The sequence below is a fragment of the Pelodiscus sinensis genome, chromosome 1, assembly GCF_052426305.1.
Source record: "Pelodiscus sinensis isolate ZL-2025 chromosome 1, ASM5242630v1, whole genome shotgun sequence".
In the NCBI taxonomy this organism is placed as follows: Eukaryota; Metazoa; Chordata; order Testudines; family Trionychidae; genus Pelodiscus; species Pelodiscus sinensis.
The window spans coordinates 307,074,486-307,097,824 of record NC_143052.1 but is presented as its reverse complement, the minus strand read 5'-3'; the positions used below and the strand labels follow the sequence as shown (position 1 = coordinate 307,097,824).

Sequence of the window (23,339 nt, the reverse complement as noted above, 5' to 3'; positions counted from 1 at the left end):
CTCTCCTCTCCTCTCCTCTCCTCTCCTCTCCTCTCCTCTCCTCTCCTCTCCTCTCCTCTCCTCTCCTCTCCTCTCCTCTCCTCTCCCCTCCCCTCCCAGCATCACCCTGTCCCCCCTCCCACTGACACCTCCCCTCCTGTCCTTTTCCTCATGGTCTGCACTTGGCCCCCTGGCATTTGTCTCTCCTGCACCCTGTCCCTTGGTGCCTCCCCCCCCCCCGCCTCTCTTCTCCTCTCCCTCTCCTCGCCGCTGCCTTATGAGCCGGTTCCCCACCTTCTCCTTCCATGTTGCAGGGTCGGGGTCCGTACTCAGGCCCCGGAGGCCGAACCCGGAGCCAGCCAAGCCCCGCCACGTGCCTCCTGCGGGTTTCAAAACCCCGGGCCATGACGTCACGTCACACCTGGGTGTTCTCCCCGCCCACGTGCAACGCCACATGTGGGTGGCAGGCGGCAAGGAGGAGCCGAACGTGGCAGGGAGTCCGGGGCCGAGGGGAACGCTGTGGGGGTGGGGTGAGGTGAGGCGAGGCGGGAGGACGCGCGAGGAGCCCGCTCCAGGCAGAGCCGGGGAGAGACCCAGCTCCACATAGCGCTGGAGCAGAGCCTGGCTCTTAACTCGCCGGCACTTCCGGGTGCAGGGGCGTGGGGCCCAAATCGGCCTAAGGGCTGGCAGCCACCAGGCACGCTGGGGACCAGCATTTTTTTTCCGTGGCCCGGTACCGGGCCGCGGACCATATTTTGGTAAACGCTGCACTATTTGATCTGAGGAAGTGGGTCTGGCCCACGAAAGCTCATCACCTAATAAACCATCTTGTTAGTCTTTAAAGTGCTACATAGTCCTGCTTTTTGTTTCAGCTACACCAGACTAACACGGCTACATTTCTATCACTTTTCTGAAATATATTGTAGATAGCTATCCTTTTCTCCACTGTGCCCCCTGCTGGCCCAGTGGGGTTATAGCTTTTCCGGTCCCCATCTCTGGCCCATTGCTGTCTCCCTGTGATCATTCTGCAGCATTACTCCCTCCTCCCAAACCCTGTCCTTTTCCATTTTATGAGAAAAAGTCAAATTCCATGCACATCCTGTTATCCTGGTACAACAAAACCATGGCCTTGCTTTAAGTTATGATAAGAGGAAGTTGCATGCCAAATTTGATGGCCCTGGCTCTTACCGTTTAGGAGGGATTCTTGAACAGACTCTCAGATGGACAGACATACATTTCTAAAATAAGTAGTAAGAAAAAGATTTTTCATATTATTGTGTTTTACTTAAACTTCTACTTTTTCACATTGGTGTACTCTGTCACAGGAAAGTACTGTTACTGATGGTAACAGTGGATCCTGTCTCAGTTTGGTTTTCCCAAACAACTATGTCCCCTCTCACTTTTGCTCTCTTTCTCTCTCACAAGTGTTCCTTATTAAACCAGACACAGGTTTTTTTGCTGTGTGGTATACATGGACCTTTTCCTCTCCTGACAGGTATGAACAGCCCCTGAGTGTTTGTGGCAAAGTGGTTTTATGTTGAACCATTCTTTTTCCTCCCTGCTTGTTTTTCCTTTTAGCCCCCTTATTAAGCTAGACCAGTGGTTCTCAAATGTTTTGGCCTGTGGCCCACCCCTCTCAATGCAGACCTTTCCACAGACCATCAGCCTATCACTTGTAATGACAAAATGTATTTGCTTATCTCTAAATACCCTTGTAACAGGTCATGTCTCCTGCTGGCTGGTGTGTCACCCTCAGTTGCCTGTCTCCAGCACTGTTTGAGTACCTTCCTGCCTAGAGTGCTCTTTCCTTCAACTCTGGAGTCCTTCCCTTCTAGGGAACCCCAAATTCCCATACCTACCTTTCCTTAGAGACCCACTGCCATTCGTCATCTAACCCCTGACTTGGGGCAAATTGCAGTCTTCAATGACCATACATCATTGGCAAGGGGTGTGGACCTGTTTCCGTCTTCACCCGGTGTGTCTCCCTGCAGCCCTAGGAACCTTCAGGCCTTGAGAACAAGGCCTCAGCCTGGAACTTTGCTTTGCTCCCCAGCTCTGCCTGCCCTTCCTCAGCACTACTCTGGAAGCCTCTGTAGCTTCCCTGGCAGCCAGGTTCTTCCTGCTCCACAGCTGGAGCAAGCAGGCCTGACCTTAGGGCCATGTCTTCAGGGCCCTGCACTGCACACAGGGCTGGGCTGCTAACAAGGGCCATGCCCTTTGCAGGATGTCATGGTGAATTCCCCAGCCCAGAGCAGGCTGCGCACACAAGCCGCGTTAGCCGGGCCTGACCAGCTGCCAGAGAAGTTTGGGGGAGCAGAGCAGCCCGTAGGACCACGCCCATCCAGCAGGGGAAATAGTTCAAGTCCTACCAGCTGTTGGGAAGCAGCACAGCCTGCGGCAGGGAGGGTATGGCCTCATCTACAGCTCTGATATGGCCCTTTCACTTGCGGGGAGCTTCCCATGCTGCTGCTCCCTTCGCAAGACTGAAGAACAAGCTCCTGCCCTGTAGTTTCCTTTCTGGGGCTACTTTCCCTGCTTGCTGGTCTCCAGGCTTGCCCCACCTGCAAACTTCATCTCATTGACAAAGAAAATGCTGCTGGCGCCAGGGCCCCATGCAGCTGAGTACTCACCATCCACCAGCTGGGCCCAGCATCCTGCCTTGAGCCCCGCAAACCCTTTGGCTGGGCCTGGGAGAAAGAGTGTGTTTTGTTTGCTCCTCCACCCTCGGAGCCCCTAGTTATACAGCCCCATCTGGGTCCTAATTATTTGCAATGCCACTTTTGACTGCCTACTACTCAGTGTATTAGCTACAGTCTGATCTCTGGGTGCCTACCACTCAGCCTCCCTAGACTGGTTTTATTCATTGCAGGGCTAGTGCAGGGTAGATGCTCAGTCAGAACCCTAAATACTAAATTATTCATATTAGGCTACTTCTGGAACATAAAAATGTAAAAATGCAGCCATAACATACGTGGGGATATATTTTTAGATCTTCTTGTATATAATAAAGTTGAATAATAATAACACTAAAATCCCTCAATTACATAAAACCCCACAGGTTACTTTATTCATTCCCATCTACAATCCTAATTGGATGAATGGTGCTGCTTTTGTTGAGACATCAGTGAGGGAATGTCTGGCTCCAAGCTGCAGAGCTTAAGTCTCATATCGGCCTCCATGTTCAGTCAGTTTCTCTTTTTTATTTTCAATCCTATGAGTCTTAAAAATCCTATTTCACAGTTGTATATTGTTGGAAAAGGTAACAGGTGCTTCAGAGGTTTGTCAGCAAGCTCGGAGGTATTCTCGCTATACGTGAAGCCAAAAGTCCATCAAACTTTGTGAAAATCTGTTTCAACATTCCATCTGATGCAATATCCACAAAATTATCTACCTTTTTAGGTTCAAACTTAACTGAGCTCTTCAATGTAACCCTTGTTTCCAAAAGGATTTTGTATACAATCAAAGCCTGCATTTGGTTCTGGGAAATATATTTTTCAAATTGCTCATGAAGACCACTTTGAAGTCTTCCACAATTTTCCTATCAATTTCTTTTCCAGTCATTAGAATAAAATCAGCAAGAGTTGTAAAAGAGTCTAATTCCCTGCAATCAAGGTGAGCACACCATGGCTCCATCTTCATGTGTAAAGCTTTTACTTTGTCCTGCACATTAAAGATGATGACAGCTGCTCCCTGCAAAACAAGGTTTGGTGCATTCAAAATGCTGAAAATATCAGCCAGGGATTCCAATTGAGTAAGTCATGAGAAGTCCTGGATTTGGTGTGATACCTCAAAGTCTTGACATCTGCTGTCATGTTAGTGGACTTTTACCTCTTCTTGTAGTTTGAAGAGGTGAGTGAGGATTTCCCCCCTTGACAACCAACGTACTTCAGTGTTAAAAAGTAGTGTGTCCACTCCCCATCTCCTCACACAGGACTTTAAAAATACAAGTGTTTAAAGGACTCTAATAAAATTTACAATTCATACAGCCTCATCCAGAATGGCTTTCAGGCCTGAAGGCATCTTCCTCACTGCAAGATGTTCCTGGTGAATGCTACAGAGTGTTGATGTTGCTAATGGTGTGACTTCTTGGACACTGCAATTAAGATCTTCAACTTGCCAGTCATTGTTGTGGCCCAGTCTGTGCAAATGCCAACATACCATGTCCAATCCAAATTGTTACATACAACACAATTCCTGAGTATGCCAAAGAGAGCTTCTCCTGTTTTGTTGTTCTCTGTCTGCCAACAAAAAAAAAAATCGTTGTGTATTCCCCCAGCACACTGGACATATGAAAGGAGGTTAGCATCCCCCACTATGCTGATGGACTCATCAAGTTGTAAAGAAAAGTATTGGCTTTGAAGCAGTCTTGCCAATATAGATGTTGTTCAACGCTGGATGGAATAATTGGAAAGAGATATCTCGTCAATTATATTCTTTGCCTTTCCCCCCAGCATTGCACAAAGCTCAGAACTTCTCACAGCCCTGAACAATGTAGCTCAGATGATCACATTTTTAAACATAGGCCTGGCCTAAGACCAATTTAGTTTAGTTGCTGATACAGCCAGTCCCCGACTTACAAATGAGTTACGGACCAAACACGTGGTCATAACTCGAAGTGTTCTTAAGTCAGACCCCATTCATTTACATGCAACCGTGCTGTTTGTAAGTGCGGATCATGTTCGTAACTCGGGGACCATCTTTACAACTGTCTAGTGGGAGGTTTGGTTGTAAGTATGAACGATTGTAAATCGACCATTCTAACTTTGGGACCAGCTGTATTGGTCAACACAGGGTTCTGAATGAAACTAAATAATTTTCATGTTCTGCTTGAGGAAATCTTGATAGTCTTTGTCCAGTGAAGTTATTCATAATATCTAGGATACATTTTTTTTAGTTTCATATTGTTGATATTGTATACATTTGGAACTGTATAGCAGCACAGCTGCCAAGTTTCCCTGCTTTAGTGCTTCAGTGTGGGTGCCACCTATGCCGAAGGGAAGGAGCCTAGCTGGGCTGGTGACAGGGAAGCCGGCAGTGACCTTCCCTGATTTGGCAAACTTCCTCGTTTGGGGCTGGTCTGGTTGCAAGGGTGCTGGATCAGGGAGGTCCAACCTGTAAAAACAAAAACAAAAAAGAATAATTGACATTTAACGTGCTAAGATCCCCCTTTGCGTCTTAAAACTGATTGACAGCTTTTCAGAGTGTCTTTCCAATCTGCTTTTATTTCCTCTCTGTAAGTGTAATTTTACACTGAATTATATGGATTTTCATCTCTTTGAGTTTGGCCCAGTGCTGTAATTTCTCCTGGTCATTCTGCATTTTGGTTCTCTGTCTTTTACTTTTCCAGTTAATGTGTCACCACTATGTATGCTTTTTCAGTCTGGAAATTGTGAAGCCTTTTATCTATAACTTTGTTGCCATATTTTATGTGGAAAATTTTAAAAGGCACATTTGAAATTCACTGATTAATTAAATATAAAATAAGTATTTTTAAACAAATTTCATTGCCTTAGATATCCTTGATTATAAAGTGATCAGTACCTTTCATGTGATATTAAATACATTGAGCTACTACAAGCACCCTTTCCTGGATGGTAATCTGAGGGGAGGGACTTTTTTGTGGGAGGGAATAGGGGCTAGCTTTATTTTTTGTTTTAAATGTGCTGTGTTCATTCTGATTCCCTGTATCCTGAATTTTAAGAGCCTTGACTTTTTAAATAATTTGGCGATAGATATGTATTCTATTAATTGTGCTTGAAATCAACTGAAAATCTGGAAACCAGATGTTTTCCTTTGGTGTCCAATTTTCTGACTGCATTATATATGGTGGTTTTGTTGGTCATACTGTCCCAAATGAGAGCTATCAAAGACCGTCATTTCCCCCATACTCCCAGAGCAATGACTAAGGAATTTTTAGATAATTCTGGGTTGGATCACAAGTATATGCTCTCAATTTGTCCCTGGATAATTGTTGTTATTAGTGGTTTTATCATAGTAAATACCTGTAGTTTGAAATCTACTACCAACATGCACTAATACAAATGCACAAATATAAAATGGGGAATAGCTGGCTAAGGACTAATGATTTAAAAAAAGGGTCTAGGGATTATACTGGATCACAAATTGAATATTAGCCATTAGTATGGTGCAGTTGCAAAAAAAAAAAGGCTAACATTCTGTGGTGTATTAGCAGGAGTATTGGGAGGCAATAGTTCTATTGTACTTGGCAGTAGTAGGACTTCAGCTGGAATAGCGTATTTAGTTTTGGGATAGTTAAGTACTGGAATAAGTTGCTGAGACAATTTGTGGAATCCCTGTCACTGGAGGTTCTTAAGAGCATGTTAGACCAGTGTTTCTCAACCTTTTTTTAAATAAAATACCTCTCTCTCTCTCTCAAAAAAAATTTGTAAGTACCCCCTTTGGAAAAAAAAAGTACCCCCAGTACCTACTGTTTTCAGACACAACATTTTTTTTCTACCGTTGCAACACATTAGTTTAAACAACTTAATCGTAGCAGGGTGGGCAATGACATTTTTGGGTGTAAAAAGTACAAAAATAATAGTGCTGTAAAACTTAAAACAAAAAAATAAGTTTTCTTCACATTTCAGTTGTGTTGATGTACCCCCCTCCTCCCAGACTTCTCTCAAGTACCCCTTAGGGTACTCGGGCAACTGATTGAGAAACACTGTGTTAGACAGCACCTATCAGGGATAGTCTTAGGTATTCATAGTCCTGCTTCAGCTCAGGAGGATGAACTCAGTGACCTTCTGAGGTCCCCTTGAGGGCCTATATTTGTAACTATACTATTTATATAATGAAAATAGCATTTTATATTTTTAAAATACTGTACAAATATTAACTACATTTCACAGAATCTATGTGTGTAGGTATTCGGTGTTGTTGTTTTACAGATGGGGAGACTTGTTCCGAACCATGCATACATTTTTTTCCGACACTGTCAACTTCAATCCACTGGTCTATCTCCTTCAAAATGTAATTCATTTAAGAGTCTGCTTTCTTCCTTCTGCAACAACTCTGCACTAAGAATGAGAGCATCATCACCATACTTTTTCAATCATAACTAGCTTGACATCTTTGGTTTTTCTGTTAACTCATGAATCTGAGCCATTCCAACCCCAAAGAGAGTGTGCATAACCTGCTTCTCAATAAGTGAGCCAATTGTATAACTTTGGTAACAAATAAAAATGATTATTAGAAAATTCCATTTTTTGAAAACCCACCCACTTGTATCAAAGAATTTTTTGCTATAAACACTACATTACACACTGTTCCTTATTGGACAGATTGGTATTTTGACTAATGTGGCAGATATCATTTTTTGTCTCAGTTTATTCTTTATGCTGTGTATTTGACACTAAGTAAATACTGTGCACTTATTACATATTTTACAGTTCCACAGCATTGTAAAACATTGATAATATTACAAACAGGAGAATACAATCTAGTATCAGTCAGAATTATCTGCAGTGCTCCACATTAGTTATATTGCTGCCTTTGCTCTCTGAGAATTAACAAGGAATGCCTTCCAGAAAATTTGCCCTTGCTTTTACATTTAGTTTTTCTTCATGTAGCACACAGTCAACTTGTGGAATTCCTTACCAGAGGATGTTGTGAAGACCAGGTCTTTCACAGGGTTCAAAAAAGAACTAGATAACTCCATGGAGATTAGGTCCATCAATACTTATTAGCCAGGATGGGGTAGGAATGGTGTCCTTAGCCTCTGTTTGCCAGGGGCTGGAAATGTATGACAGGAGAGGGACCACTTGATGATTATCTGTTTCTGTTCATTCCCTCTGGAGCATCTGGCATTGGCTACTGCTTGAAGACAAGATACTGGGATAAATGGACCTTTGGTCTGACCCAGTATGGCTGTTCTTATGTTCTTATTTAGGTTTTTTAAAAATTTGCCTCAAAGTAGAAATATAATACAAGCTAATGATGTTTTTTCTTATTTTATAGTTTGGGAACACATGCTACTGCAATTCAGTTCTTCAAGCACTTTATTTTTGTCGTCCATTTCGAGAAAAAGTCCTAGCATACAAGAGTCAACCTAGAAAAAAAGAGAACCTTCTTACATGTTTAGCCGATCTCTTCCACAGCATAGCTACACAGAAGAAAAAAGTTGGAGTAATACCTCCAAAGAAGTTTATAACAAGATTACGAAAAGAAAACGGTACTTAATTTTTATTTTATCATGTGTTTACTAATATGCAATTGTGATAAATACTGAAATTAATACTGTATAAATACATTTTTAATTTATAAAATAGATTTACTATATATAAGAAGCTAGGTTCTGTACAAGACAGAAAAGATGACACAGGATTAGAGCCTAAGAGTTTAGTTGTTTTGAGGTAGGATTCATCCCTTTATTTCCCCCCATATTCTTTTTAATAGAGACCTGAGCTCAGTCAGTGCTTTGACAAAACTGCCTCCAATATTTGTTATGTAGAATTTGTACATTTTTGTAAAAAATCACCATGTTAAAAGCCTCCAATATTTGCTATGTTTTTTTATCTTACGTCTGTATTTACATTACTATAGTAAAGGTTCGAAACCTGGCAGAAGCACAGTTTCTTTTTGCCAGAATCTGGGAATGGGTGACAAGGATAGGATGATTACCTGTTATGTTTGTTGTCTTTGGCCCATTGGACCTTTGATCTGACCCAATTAGGCCATTCTTGTGTTCCTATGTCTTAGGTCATGTATTAAAATCAAATAATTTGAAACCTCCTGTTGTTCCAGAATGTTGGAAATTATTTGTAAGAATATTACAAATTAAATAAAACAATTAGTGTGAAATGAGCTCTGAAGATCTGTCTTTCCATTATAAGACTTGGACTGCAAGATTGCAACTTATATAAACATGAACTGAACTAAATTTAACACTTAGGAGCTACCATTTCAATTTAGGATGAATATACTCTTCTTTAAAAGTCAGTTACTGAAACTGTTACTATTCTAGTGTTGTAAAAACTCATTTCATGTATTTAGTACTTCTTATTTAGTATTTAATACTTGTTGATTAGGATGGTATCTGACATAATTCTATATCATAAAATATAATTAAAGATTGCAATAGATCCCCTACTTGATTTGGAGGAAATATAAAATAATTCTTGTAAACTGTACATTTTATTTAAACTAATTACAGGTAATCTTTAAATAAAAACTTCCCTACAAGTTTTAATACAAGTTAAATATGGCAACATTCTCATATCATAGATATTTTCATACTTGTATAATCTGTCCTGAGCCATATTTCTAAACTTTTTTTCACGTATTTCAATATGAAAGTAAAGACCGACTGCACAGTAAAGACAGACTACTCAAGGATAGCATAACAATTCATTTCTAGCCTTACGTGAACTTACTGCTCACAGAAGATGCTAGATTTTCAAACTTGAAAGATGAAGATCTTTTTATCCACAGGAGACCATTTTAGATTTTGCTAAAGGGTGATGGTGGTAGGGAGAACATTAATCATGATTTCAGGGAACACTTAGGCACCTGAAAATTCTAGGATTTTTTTGTAGATAATAGTTTAGAAATTAGCTGATAGGAGTACTGTATCTAATTCCTTTACTAAAAAAGAGAATTAATTAAATGTTAGCCCCACTCATCTCTAAAACTAAAGTTCTCACATTGTGTGTCATGTCAGATAAGGGCTACTGGTTAGAGTTAAAAATTTTAATATATTCTCACTTTGTTTCTAACTCTTGAATACAATTTAAATACTTGTAGAAAAACCTAGATTAACTTCTATCACTCTTTTGCAGTTCACCAAGCTTGAATAGATCATTTAACTTTGGAAACGTCCTACTAGGTTAAAACCCCATGAATTTATATTGCACCTACAAATAATAGAATAGAAACTGACTTTAAACAGGAGTGAAAGTGACACTTTCAGGTCACTTTCAAATTTTTGCCTATAATGTTCAAAAATCATTAATCAGGTTCGCCAAAATTCATGAGTGGCTTTAAACTTGAGAGATTATGTAAAAATAATAAATTTGGTGTTTTTATTTGCCTTCTGCTTTTTGAGCCATTAGAGTGCACTGGGGTCACATTTTGAAGTTTTCTCCTCAGACTTCTTATCCTAAATATTATTGAATTGCTTAATATTTTATTTTATCTTCATGTTTTAGAGCTCTTTGATAACTACATGCAGCAGGATGCTCATGAGTTCCTAAACTATCTTTTAAACACAATTGCTGATATTTTACAAGAAGAGAGAAAACAGGAAAAACAAAATGGCCGTCTACCTAATGGCAGTATTGACAATGAAAACAATAACAGCACACCAGACCCAACCTGGGTTCACGAGATCTTTCAGGGAACATTAACTAATGAAACCAGATGTCTTACTTGTGAAACTGTAAGTGCATATCTGTTTTATAGAAGAAATTCTTATTTCATACCTCCAGGAATCCATTTTTATTTAAAATAATTGAAATTACAATTGTTACTTGTTTAGTTTCAGAATTCATGCAGGTAGTTGTACTAGGCTAATTTGTTGGGGGTTTTTTGGTAATCTTTAAATGTGACTGACTATATGTTCCATTTAATATTAGAGGGTGATTTAATTTTTTAAAATAAGTGATCACTGAATGAATTGTGGAAAAGGACCCTTACTGGTCAATAAAAGAGTACTGAGCATAATGTTTAATGAAAAATCTGCATTTGAACTGTACTTTCATGATCTACTTCAGAACTTAGTTAATGTTTTAAAACCAAGGTTTAAACTTTTGGATGATTATATATGATTCACCTTTTTGTTTACATTATTAATAATTTCCCCTGTAATAGTAAATTATTAAATCTGACTTCAGATTTAGATTTAAAACATTGCTATCATTCAGTATGCACCCTTATGTTCTATAATTAAGTATATTTCCCAGCTGAACTTGATCATTTTTTCATTTGCTAAATTTTGCTTAACAGTATGAAAATAAGTATGACAGAATTCCATTGTGTCACAATTCAAAATTGTGTCCATTAGCCCATTTTCCCTCATTTACAAAGATAGTTAAGTCTTGCATATAGAGCAGGGGTGGGGAATCTTTTCTGGGAAGGCGGCTTCTGACCCACAGAAAAATCCGTTGAGGGCTGCACACAAGTGAGAAGCAAAAATCCAAAAAACAAATCTTCACTGACATGGCCCCCAACTGAGAAGGAGAAAGACACTCCCTACATTCCCCTCGCACACCATAGACTAGTGTGGTCTAGGCTAGTAGATTGTATGCTCCAGCCCTGTGGGGAGACAGTGGGGGACTGGAGTGCCAGCGATATTGCAGCCCTGAGCCCCGGGAGCCACATCCAGCAAGCCAGCCCCTGGGCCTTAAGTTCCCCACCTCTGATATAGAGAGATGATTCTCTCCAAGATATGCCATCATGTGCCAACAATGCCCCACTGCTATATATATCGGCCAAACTGGACAGTCCCTACATAAAAGAATCAATGGACACAAATCTGATATTAGGAATGGCAACATACAAAAACCTGTACGGGAACACTTCAATCTTCCTGGACACACAATTGCAGATCTAAAAGTAGCCATCCTGCAGCAAAAAAAACTTCAGGACCAGACTTCAAAGAGAAATTGCTGGGCTACAGTTCATCTTTAAATTTGACACAATCAACTCTGGATTAAACAAAGACTGTGAATGGCTTGCTAACTACAAAAGCAGCTTCTGCTCTCTTGGAATTCACACCTCCAGATCAGCTGCTAGAAGTGGGCCTCATCCTCCTTGATTGGATCCACCTCGTCATCTCCAGCCTGATCCTGGCCTGCATATTTATACCTGCCTCTGGAAATTTCCACTACATGCATCTGACGAAGTGGGTCTTTGCCCACGAAAGCTTATGCTCCTACACTTCAGTTAGTCTATAAGGTGCCACAGGACTCCTCGTCGCTTCTCCAAGATACTGTCAGGTGCTTACTGTTTAGAGGATAAGCTCAAATCTAAACTAAGTCCCCTACATAAAATAAATATTTTAGGCTGAGGACTGTAAAATATTTAACTTAAAAATTGCATCTTCTTAGATGATCAAGTCGGGTGTAGTAGTTTACATTTCTTAACCATTTAATAGCTGATGGGAAGGCATTATACCAGTCCATGAGAGAACCAGGCAGCCATTGCAGCTCACTGTGTGGTATCCAGCCTCTGTGTAGCTTCAAGCCACTGGATGCCCTCTGCCTCCAGAGAGGGAATATACAGCAGCCTGTTGGTTTAGCTGAGAATCCATACCTCACTTAATGGCTCTGAGATGAATTTATAATAAAACAAGAATGTTGTGATTCAAAGCAGAGATAATAGAAACAAAATGGTTACAATTACAACAAATATAATTACACTTTTTCTAGTGATTAAAACTTAACAGATTACAGTCCATGTTCAAGATAACTTTCTCACCTACAGATACTTTTAAACATCATCATAGAATCATAGAACCATGGAGCTGGAAAAGACCTCAGAAGGTCATCAAGTCCAGCCCCCTGCTCTAGGCAGGACCGATCCCAACTAAATCAACCCAGCCAGAGCTTTGTCAAGCCAAGACTTAAACACCGCTAGGGATGGAGACTCCACTACTTCCCTAGGTAACTTATTCCAGTACTTCACCACTCTCCTAGTGAAATAGTTTTTCCTAATATCCAACCTGGACCTCTCCCACCCCAACTTGAGACCATTGCTCCTTGTTCTGCCATCTGTCACTACTAAGAACAGCCTTTCTCCATCCTCCTTGAACCTCCCTTCAGAAGTTGAAGGCTGTTATCAAATCCCCCTCACTCTTCGCTTCTGCAGACTAAACAGACCCAACTCCCTCAGCCTCTCCTCATAGGTCGTATGCTCCAGCCCCCTAATCATTTTGGTTGCCCTCTGCTGGATCCTCTCCAATGCGTCCACATACTTTTTGTAATGGGGGGGTCCAGAACTGGACACACTACTCCAGATGTGGCCTCACAAGAGCTGAATAAAGGGGAATAATGACATCTCTGGATCTGCTGGCAGTGTTCCTCTTAATGCAACCTAATATGCCATTAGCCTTCTTGGCTACAAGGGCACACTGTTGACTCATATCCAGCTTCTCATCCCCTGTAACGCCCAGGTCCTTTTCTGCAGAACTACTACTTAGCTGGTTGGTCCCCAGCGTCTAATAATGCTTGGGATTCTTCCGTCCCAAGTACAGGACTCTACACTTGTCCTTGTTGAACTTTATCAGATTTCTTGTGGCCCAATCCTCCAATTTTTCTAAGTCACTCTGGACCCTGTCTCTTCCCTCAAGCGTATTTACTTCTCCCCCTAACTTAGTGTCATCTGCAAACTTGCTGAGGGTGCAATCCATCCCCTCATCCAGGTCATTAATAAAGATATTGAACAAAACCGGTCCTAGAACCGAACCTTGGGGCACTCCGCTAGAAACTGACTGCCATCCTGACATCGAGCCATTGATCGCTACCTGCTGGGCCCGGCCTTCTAGCCAGCTTTCAATTCATATTACCGTCCATTTATCCAATCCACATTCCCTTAACTTGCTGGCCAGAATATTGTGGAAGACTGTATCAAAAGCCTTGCTAAAGTCAAGGTATATCACATCCACTGAATTACCCATGTCCACAGAGCCAGTTATCTCATCATAGAAGATAATCAGATTGCTCAGGCACGACTTACCCTTTGTGAATCCATGCTGACTATTCCTAATCACTTTCCTCTCTTCCAAGTGCCCCAAAATGGATTCCTTAAGGATCCCTTCCATGATTTTTCCAGGAACCGAGGTAAGACTGACCAGCCTATAGTTCCCTAGATCGTCCTTTCCTTTTTTAAAGATGGGCACTACATTTGCCTTTTTCCAATCATCCAGAATCTCTCCGTCGCCACGATTTTTCAAAGATAATGGCCAAAGGGTCCTCGATGACATTTGCCAAATCCCTCAGTACCCTCAGATGCATTAAGTCCGGACCCATGGATTTGTGTATGTTTAGCTTTCCTAAATAGTTCCTAACCTGTTCTTTACCCACCAAGGGCTGTCCATCTTCATCCCATCTTGTGTCATTTAGCGTGTTAGTCTAGGAGCCGACCTTGTCCATGAATACAGAGGCAAAGAAAGCATTGAGTACTTCAGCTTTCTCCACATCATCTGTCACTAGGTTACCTCCTTCATCCAGTAGGGGCCCCACACCCTCTCTGATCACCTTCTTCTTATTAACATGCCTGTAGAAACCTTTCTTGTTATCCTTCACATCCTCTGCCAGTCGCAATTCCAAATGCGCTTTTGGTTTCTTCATAGCCCCCCGGCATTCTCGAGCTATACATTTAAACCCCTCCCTTGTCATTTGTCCAAGTTTCCACTTTTTGTAAACTTCCTTTTTGTGCTTAAGTTCGCCAAGGATTTCCCCTGTAAGCCAATCCGGTCTCCTACCATATTTGCCTCTCTTGCTACGCGTCAGGATGGTTTCTTTCTGTGCCTTCAATAAGGTTTCTTTAAAATACTGCCAGCTATCCTGGACTCCTTTCCCCTTCATGTTAGCATCCCATGGGATTCTGCCCATCAGGTGTCCGAGGGAGTCAAAATCTGCTTTTCTGAAGTCCAAGGTGTGTATTTTACTACTCTCTTTTCTTCCTTTGGTCAGGATCCTGAAATCTACCATCTCATGATCACTGCTTCCCAGATTGTCACCCACCTCTGCTTCCCCTATTAGTTCCTCCCTGTTTGTGAGTAGAAGGTCAAGCTGCGCACGGCTCCTGGTCGGATCCTTCAGCACTTGTACCAAGAAGTTATCCCCAACATTCTCGAGATACTTCCTGGATGTGTAGTCCTTTCTCATTCAGGGGTGTAACCCCCTCCCTATTCTTCCATGTGCAGCAAATTTATGGCATTGTAAAGCTATACAGTGTAAACGGGCTTCCAGCGCTGGTAGCTATGCATCTCATTTAGGTGGCTTTACATAGAGTGCTGGGAGAGCTCTTCCCCAGTGCTGGTGCCATGGCCATACTTTCACTTTGAAGTGCTGCTTCAGGCAGCACTTCAATGTTTTAAGTGTAGACTTAGCCTCCCTGGGGTTCAGACTGCATGGTCTTCTGGTGTGTTGACACCTTATCCTCCTTATAACTGATAGTAACCTCAGATGTAAAGGAATTGCCATGGTCAATTTACACAACCTTAGATGCCAAGGTATCGCTATGGTCAATTTACATTAGACACACATGTAAACTGGTAAATCAACATTCCTTTGTTTGGGACAAACTTGTTTTTCAGTGCTACCATCAAAACATATTTTAGGAACATATTTCCATTGCGCACATGCGCACACACTCTGTATACACCATCTTGGGGCAGCGAGGCTTGGAGATAAGCTGTCAGACCCTGTGGGAATCTAGAGTCTGTCAGCAGAGGGGCTGACCTCCCCTGGTGTGGCAAACTCAGTCCTTTGGAACTGGTTAGGATTGAAAGATCCTGTAAACCTCTTTTTTTTTTTTTTTAAACAGGATCTTTACAGGAGGTTTATAGGATCCTTCGAAAAAGGGCCTCTGTTTTCGAAAGAACCGTATCTAGACTGCGGTTTCAATTTCGAAATAGCATTTTTTCGAAAGAGTACCATTACATGATTATGCAAATGAAGCGCAGGATATTTAAATCCCGGCTTCATTTGCACTTTTGAAATGCTTCATTTACATCCCTCTACCGACAGAAGGATGTAGTCTAGACGTAGCCCCAGTGTTTCCATTGTTAAATTTTCCATTTCTAAAATAAGGGTAAAAGTACTTTCCTACATCACAAGGGTGTTATGAAAATAAAGATATTCTTTAAATAGTGTCCCCTTCGGTGCTTCATTGTAAATATCTTGCATCCCTGCTGGAGGACTTCTGTAGCAGTGTTCATTAGGCCCTCTTAAGAACTGTCCTCTTGCCCCACTATGAGGCTAGCCAGCATGTGGGCTAAAACCTACATTCCTTCAACTGTCCTTGACCAGGATATGCATCTACTAGAAGACTACATAGCCTTTATGTACTATGTATATCAACAAAGGGGAACCAGGTTGCCTTCCCTCTGTGCAGATGTGATGAGACTATGGAATTGGAGCATCTTTCACAACGTCACACTGTCTGCAAACTGTTAAGAATACATCTAATTTCTTTAAGTATAGGCCTTTACAGGCAGGCCAGAATATCTATATTCTAACATTAGGCACTCAAATAAGTACCATGCATAGATCTATAGGGGGCTATGTAAGTGAAAAGGAGAGCACAGAGGTAGAAAATGTGTGGTGGGAGAGTATTAACCTTTTTAGGGCTGTGGATAAAACTTTATTATAGCTGTACAGTAATGTTAATCTAGAATGTCTTTTTGGGCAGCAGTGTGGGATTCCTTGGTTGTGGTAGTAATCCTAGTCATATTCCTGCCTTTTTAGATGTTTTGCCTTATTTCTTTTCAGCCAAGTCATTGAGCCACAAGTATATCTTCCAGGTCAATTAGTTTGGATGTATTACATGATTTTCAGAAGTTATATACAATAAAACTCCAATAATCTGGCATCTAACTGTATGGCACTCCCGATAGTCCAACAGCAAAATGGCAAGAGCCTAGTGAGTGAGCTTTGGCAAAAAACGAATCACAAGGCAGCAGCAGCTGCAGCTGAACCGAGCGAAATGGGTAAAAAAGGGTTACAAAAACTAAAACATTACAGTATACGGTATACAGTATGTACAATAAATAGGGTTAAAACACTTTATATACAATATATATTGTATACAGTGTATGTGTGTGTGTGTGTAATATATATATATATATATATATATAAAAATAAAAAACACACCATCTTATAGTACCTCCTGATAGTCCGGCATATCCAATAATCCGGCATCAACTAGGTTCCAAAGATTCCAGATTATTGGAAGTCTACTATACTATGCAAGGTGGTTAAGAAGAGATGCTGAATTTATTTCTGGGTATTGGAACGAATTCTTCCTCCATGACTTCCTTCTGGTAGAAAAGTAGATTTGCCAAAAGGAAAATATGTTCATTTTAATGTAGTATTCAAGAGCTTGTCTTTTGGTTATTCAGATAGGAAGATCTATTTTAAATGTGGGCAGCATAAGGGAAACAAAACTGAAAACAATATTTTTAGACTTGCTCAGCTTTTAATTTCTAATTGGTATGATAGAACTTTGAGCGAGACAAGGAAAGAGGTGATATCTTCTACTGGTGAAAGCCTTTGCGCTACACAGAGCACTTAATATTTTACAATAAAGCTTTTGTCTTCCTTTTTTGTTTGAGATAGATTTTACATTTTTTTTGCCAGTTTGCTCTAGTCTGAGTTCAAGACTGCTATAAATAACGTTTTTCTAAAAGTAGATTTTTCAAACAATAAAAGGTTATTTTGAGAGAGAGGATGGCCTTCTGATTAAGGTAATGGAATAATTATTTTGATACTTGTCTTCAGTTCTTGGCACTGCCACTGAATTGCAGTGTGACTTTGGGCTAGTCCAGGGGTTCCCAAACTTTTTGACATGGGGACCAGTAAATCCATTCACGAACTTTTGGAGGGCTGGTAATGGTCATTTGCATATTCATTAATCTAATGATGAATATTCAAATAAGTTGTTTCTGGTCCTCCCAAAACCCCCAGTGCCAGCTTTAGCAAAGCTTTTCATATGGTCACCCAGAATATTCTTGCCAGCAAGTTAAGGAATATGGATTGGATAAATGGACTGTAAGACAGACAGAAATCTGGTTAGACCAGGGTTTCCCAAACTTTTTACTTTAGTTGAAACCCTTTTTTTTCAATAACTGCTTTTTGCAGCCCAAAAATGTAAACACATGAAAAACAAACTGAGAAAATACCAGACATATAACATGTCTGGTATTTTCTCATTAGGTAAGTTGTATTATTACTAGATGTATCAGTTTGTAGTTTCGAACTGTCTGGCTGGTAAATGTGTTCAGGCTGCATGTGTGTGTCTACCAGCCAGACAGTTGGCAACTACTCAAGGTGTGGGTGGGTGGGTGGGTGGGTGGAGGGGGGGACAATAGAATCCCCGGGCCAGACTAACTCATGCTTTGTGTTTTGCGGGGGGTAGGTGGGAACAGGGGCAGCGTCTCAAGATCTGCATATGGCCGGGTGAGTCCCACTCCCCGCAGGGCGATTCATTCCTCCCCCCTGCTCCCCCCGCTGCGCCTCTGGCCAGCTCTACTTCCCCCAACCCTGTCCCGGGCAGCCAGGTCCCCCCCCACTTCTCCTCTCAATCTCCCTTGGCCAGCTCCGCTGCCCACATCCAGCCCTCCTTCCGGCGGCCACTTCTTCTCCCCCCTCCCATCTTCCCCAGCCACCTCCCTGCCCCCAACCTCGCACCTCCCGGCAGCCCTGCTTCTTCCGGCTCCCCAATCTCCCCAACCTGCCCCAATTCCCCCGTCCAGTACTGCTTCCGGTGGTCAGCTCTCCCCTCCTCCTCACGCCAGAATCCCCTGGCACCTGCACCTTCCCTTAGTCCTGCACCCTCCTGGTGCCTCCCCCTTCCCTTACTGCCCCTGCCTCCTTTGCCCCCTCTTTCCCTGATACCCACCCCCTCAGCACTCTTTGCCCCATCCCCTCCTGCCCCTCTGTGCTCTCACACATGACTTGCTCCATCCCCACCTCTCTCATGCCCACCCCTTCTTTCAAGCCTTCTCCCAGCACCTCCTCCAGCCCCCAATGCCCTTCCTCTCCTCTCCTCTCCTCTCCTCTCCTCTCCTCTCCTCTCCTCTCCTCTCCTCTCCCAGCATCACCTTGTCCGCCCTCCCACTGACACCTCCCCTCCTACCCTTTCCCTCATTGTCTGCACTTGGCCCCCTGGCATTTCTCTCTCTCTCTCCTGCACCCCTGTTCCTTGGTGCCTTCCCCTCCCAGGCCCCTTCTCCTTCCACTCCTCCCCCTCCTCGCAAGCCCACCACTGCCACCTCCTCGCCTCCACCCAAGCCCGTTCCCTACCTTCTGCCTTCCACATTGCGGGGCCGGAGGCCGCCAGACCTAGCGTGGCCCCACCACGTGCCTCCAAAGAGTTTTAAAATCCCGAGCCAGGCCGTGCCGTCAAGTCACGCCCGGACATCCTCCCCGCCCACGTGCAATGCTGCACATGGGCAGCAGTAGGCGGTGAGGAGGAGCCGCGCATGGCGGGGATGCTCTGGGGGCGGGGTGGGAGGATGCGTGGGGGGGCTGGCGCGGCGGACCCACGCCCGCGCCAGGCAAAGCCAGGGGAGAGACCCAGCTCCACGTATCGGTGGAGCAGGGCCCCTGGCTCTGTAACTCGCCAGCACTTCCGGGTTCAGGGGTGTGGGGCCTGAATGGGCCTAAGGCCGGCCCTGCTGGCAGCCACCAGGCATGCTGAGGCCTGGTATTTTTTCCCCGCGGCCCGGTACCAGGCCACGGTCCATAGTTTGGGAAACGTTGGGCTAGTCACTTGATTTCTCTGTGCCTCACTTCCCTGTCTGCAAAGTGCTTCTGTTGTCCAGTGTAACATCCAGCACTGTTTTATTTGAATTGTTAGTTCTTTAGGGATGGGCAGTCTCTTGTGTGTGTACGGGGCCTACCACAGTTGTAACAAAAATGCTTAAATATTTGTCACTGGAAACTTCTAAGAAATTCAAAATTAAGGCAGAAGTCTATTAACTCAATTATGCAGGTTGTTCCATCTAGATGTTTTTAAGTTTCAGCTTGACAAAGCCCTGGCTGGGTTGAGTTAGTTAGGATTGGTCCTGTCTTGGGCAGGGGGCTGGACTTGGTGACCTCTTGAGGTCTCTTCCAGCTCTATGATTCTATGATCTAATAATATGTAGTAGTTAGCCGAAACAGTGATTTATCCTGTTCTAGACAATTTAATTTGGCACATAAGATCTGAATGTGTGGAGGCTTTTTTTCTCCTGCAACACCAAAGAAACAGCCAATTTACTCTGTCTGATGGGAAACATGTTTTCAGCTTGGCTGATAATTTGTATGCCAAGTTTTATCCTGATCTGTGAAATAATAGAAATGCTAAATTTTCTTATTCTGTGACTCAGTTTGTGATGCTATGCACATTGGGTTCCTCCTCCTCACTTGGTCTGACAAGTAGGATAAAAACCAGTTACATCCAGGATATTCTGACTCTGTGGTTGCCCCCCTTCCTCTCTAGAATTCCAGTTTTAAAAACAACATACAGGAAACTGAGTTTTATGGTCATGTCTGTCAGCTATTTATCTTTGAGAGAAGCATTTGAAAAGGAAAAAAAAATCAACAGTCTCTTATAGGGGTGCATTCCTGCAGGACCTTTGAAGGGTTTTTTTCTACTTCCACTCAGAAAAGTGTTGCCTACTCAGGGGAGCAAAGCACTGGCTGATGTGATTTCTGCGGTTGTAACTAGGGATGTTAAAATATATTTATTCAAGTAAATGGGTAACTGCTGTAAAAAATTCAGCGGTTACACATTTACATGCCAGGGGAGGTGAGCATAGGCTCTCCTGGGAGCTGATGTGCATGGGGAGCCACCTTTTAAGTCAGCTCCCTGTGTGTACTGGCTCCCACCTGACCCTCTCCACTCACACGCTGCCGCCTCTGATACAGAGGCAGCAACGCTGTGGAGGGGGCCTGTGTGTAACCGTGCGTGGTAACCATTGAGCCCAAACACAATGATTAACTGTGTAAACAGTTACACTTAGATATCCCTAGTTGTAACAGATAAAACCATTCAATCGGCTTTCTTAAAAGTTTGGGGAAAGTTCTCCAAGAGGGACCAAAGCTTCTGGAGAATGCTTCAAGGAGATTTTTAGCTGCGGTTGTCTCCAGGACTATGAAGTTAGTTATTTGCTGGCTGATGATGATATAACAAGGTCATTATAAAATGAAGAAAGTATTAAGAAAGTTATAAAATCATGACTGATGCGAAGAGAGGCATATTCTTGGCTTCCTAGCAGTTGTGTGTGATATTTTACCATCTACTCCAGGGACACTCATCATTTCCTTACCAATTACTGCCACTGGAAATTATTTTGACAGGCCCTTCAAAAGCATTCACAAACTATCCCTTCATATTTACACATCCCCTCTCTTTTTTTACACTTCCCTTTGAAGGCCAACTTTCCCACTCCCTATCTATCTGGACGGAAATCAAAATGGAAAAATAAGCAATAAGCTCTGTTAGCATCTATCTCCTCAGAACACACCATCAGCTTGCTTCCTTCCTCAACCTTCATTCATTTTCTGAAACACTTTTTACCAGAGGTGGAGTCTGCAGGAGATAGAGTTGCTCTTTGTACTGAGAGCAATGGAACTAGTGCCGTAGAGAGCAAGAGGAAAAGGGGTCTTGACGTATTACCTCATCCCCAAAAGGCAGGAAGATGGAAATCCATTTTCAGCCAAATCCATTTTCATCCCTAATCCACCAAAAGTTCAGAGTAGGGACTCTGCTATCAATTATCCCATCTCTTTATAGCCCTCATGTTCAAAGATGCCTACTTTCAAATGGGTATTCATTGGGCATGCAGATTTGTGGCCAAAAGTGCTATAGGATACCCGCTTCTTGTCTTTGGACTCTTGAGAGTGCTGAAAATGTTGATCAGGGTACTGTAAGTGGCAGCTCACTTTTATCAGCAGAGGATACTCCTGGGGAATATCAAAGCAAGGCAGCACCAGTGATGCTTCTGTTTATACTAGGCATGTTAGTGTGTAGTCATTTACTCAATTAACCAGTAAGAATTAACTGATACTTTAGGCTAACGACTACATGCAACTCCCCCCCCCCCCCCCCCCCATGGGGAGCAGGTGGGAACTGGTGCCCATGGAGCCTCCCACTCCTGCTGCTTCCCACAGAGGCAGGAGTGGGAGGTGGTGGGGAGCAGGCAGGAGCTAATACACCCAGGAAGCTAGCTTTTAAGCTGGATCTCAATGCATGCCATCTCTGAGGAGCTGCCTGCCTCCCTCCAGAAACAGCTGGGGGTTGGGGGATATTCAGGAGCCAGTGCTCAGAGGGAGTTGGCTTTTAAGCCTGTTCCCTGTGAGCATCGGCTCTTGCCTGCCTGCTCCCCCTCCCCTGCGTGTGAAGCTGAAATTTTACAGGTTACAAGCAGTTACACGTTTACACACACAAAAGTTAACATCCCTAATTTATACATATGCTATTTAAGGTATAGTGTATGCATTCTACATGCCACAGGAAGTGTGTGCAGGATAAATATACACTTACTCTGTACTTTCCCACACTGTCACTATCCACCTACTGAAAGGTGTAATTCTAGATTTCCCTCCAGTAGTAAAACAGGACTTGAACTTTGTTTTATCAACCCTTGCTAAGTCTAGTTAGCCCTTGGCATCCTGCACTCTCCATGAAAATTGGCAGTTTTTCAAAGGGACATTATAAAGGGTGCAAGAGCAAATTATTCTACTGCATAGGAAAGATAGGAAATATGGCGAGACAACCCTGACTTAACCAGGAGATCTTCAGTGATCTAAAAATCAAGAGTCTTACAAAAAATGGAAATTAAATCCAGGTACAAAGGATGAATATAAGTAACACAATTACGTAGAGGCAAATTAGAAAGTCCAAGGCACAAAACGAGCTCAAACTGGCTAGAAACATAAAGGGTAACAAAACAGTCCACAAATACATTAGAAGCAAGTAGCAGGCAAAGCACAGGGTCGGCCTGTTACTCCATTATATGGGAAAAACAATAGCAGAAAATATGAAATGTCAGAGATGCTTAATAACTCCTTAGTTTCAGTTGTCACCAAGAAGGTTGTGGTGATTGGACCCTAACATAGTGAATACCAGAGAAAATGAGGTAGGAACAGAAGCTAAAGTAGGAAAAGAACAAGTAGACAAGTTAAATATCTGCAAGCCACTGGGGTCTGATGAAATGCCTCCTAGAATACTCAAGGGGCTGATTGAAGAGATATCTGAGCCATTAACTATTGTCTTTGAAAAGTAATGAAATATGGGAGAGATTCCAGAAGATTGGAAAAGGGCGAATGTACTGCTCATCTATAAAAAGGGAAATAAGGACAATCCAGGTAACTACAGACCAGTCAGCTTAAATTCTGTCCGGGAAGATAATGGAGCAAATATTTAAATCAGATTGCAAACAGCTATAAGATAATATAGTGATAAATAAGTCAGCATGGATTTGTAAAAAACAAATCTTGTTAAACCAATCTGATAGCTTTCTTTGATAGGATAACAAGCCTTGTGGATAAGAGGGAAGTAGTAGATGTGCTGAGGATCTGAGGTGAGCCCACAGGAAGAGGACAATTGGCCTGGATCATCCAAGCTACTGCCCAACACTGACCCAAGGGAAGTCAATGATTGGCCAGGGTTACCAGGACACTTGACAG

General features: G+C 42.6%; 1 protein-coding gene across 2 annotated transcripts in view; it reads left to right on the top strand.

The window, feature by feature from the left end:
- Positions 1 to 23,339, top strand: part of USP12 (ubiquitin specific peptidase 12) — a 61,848-nt gene that overhangs the window by 9,346 nt on the left and 29,163 nt on the right. For both annotated transcript variants that reach the window (XM_075919240.2, XM_075919239.2), the window contains exons 3-4: positions 7,960 to 8,173; positions 10,149 to 10,378. In XM_075919240.2, the coding sequence (XP_075775355.1) occupies positions 7,960 to 8,173; positions 10,149 to 10,378 (444 nt within the window). The remainder of the gene's footprint in view (positions 1 to 7,959; positions 8,174 to 10,148; positions 10,379 to 23,339) is intronic.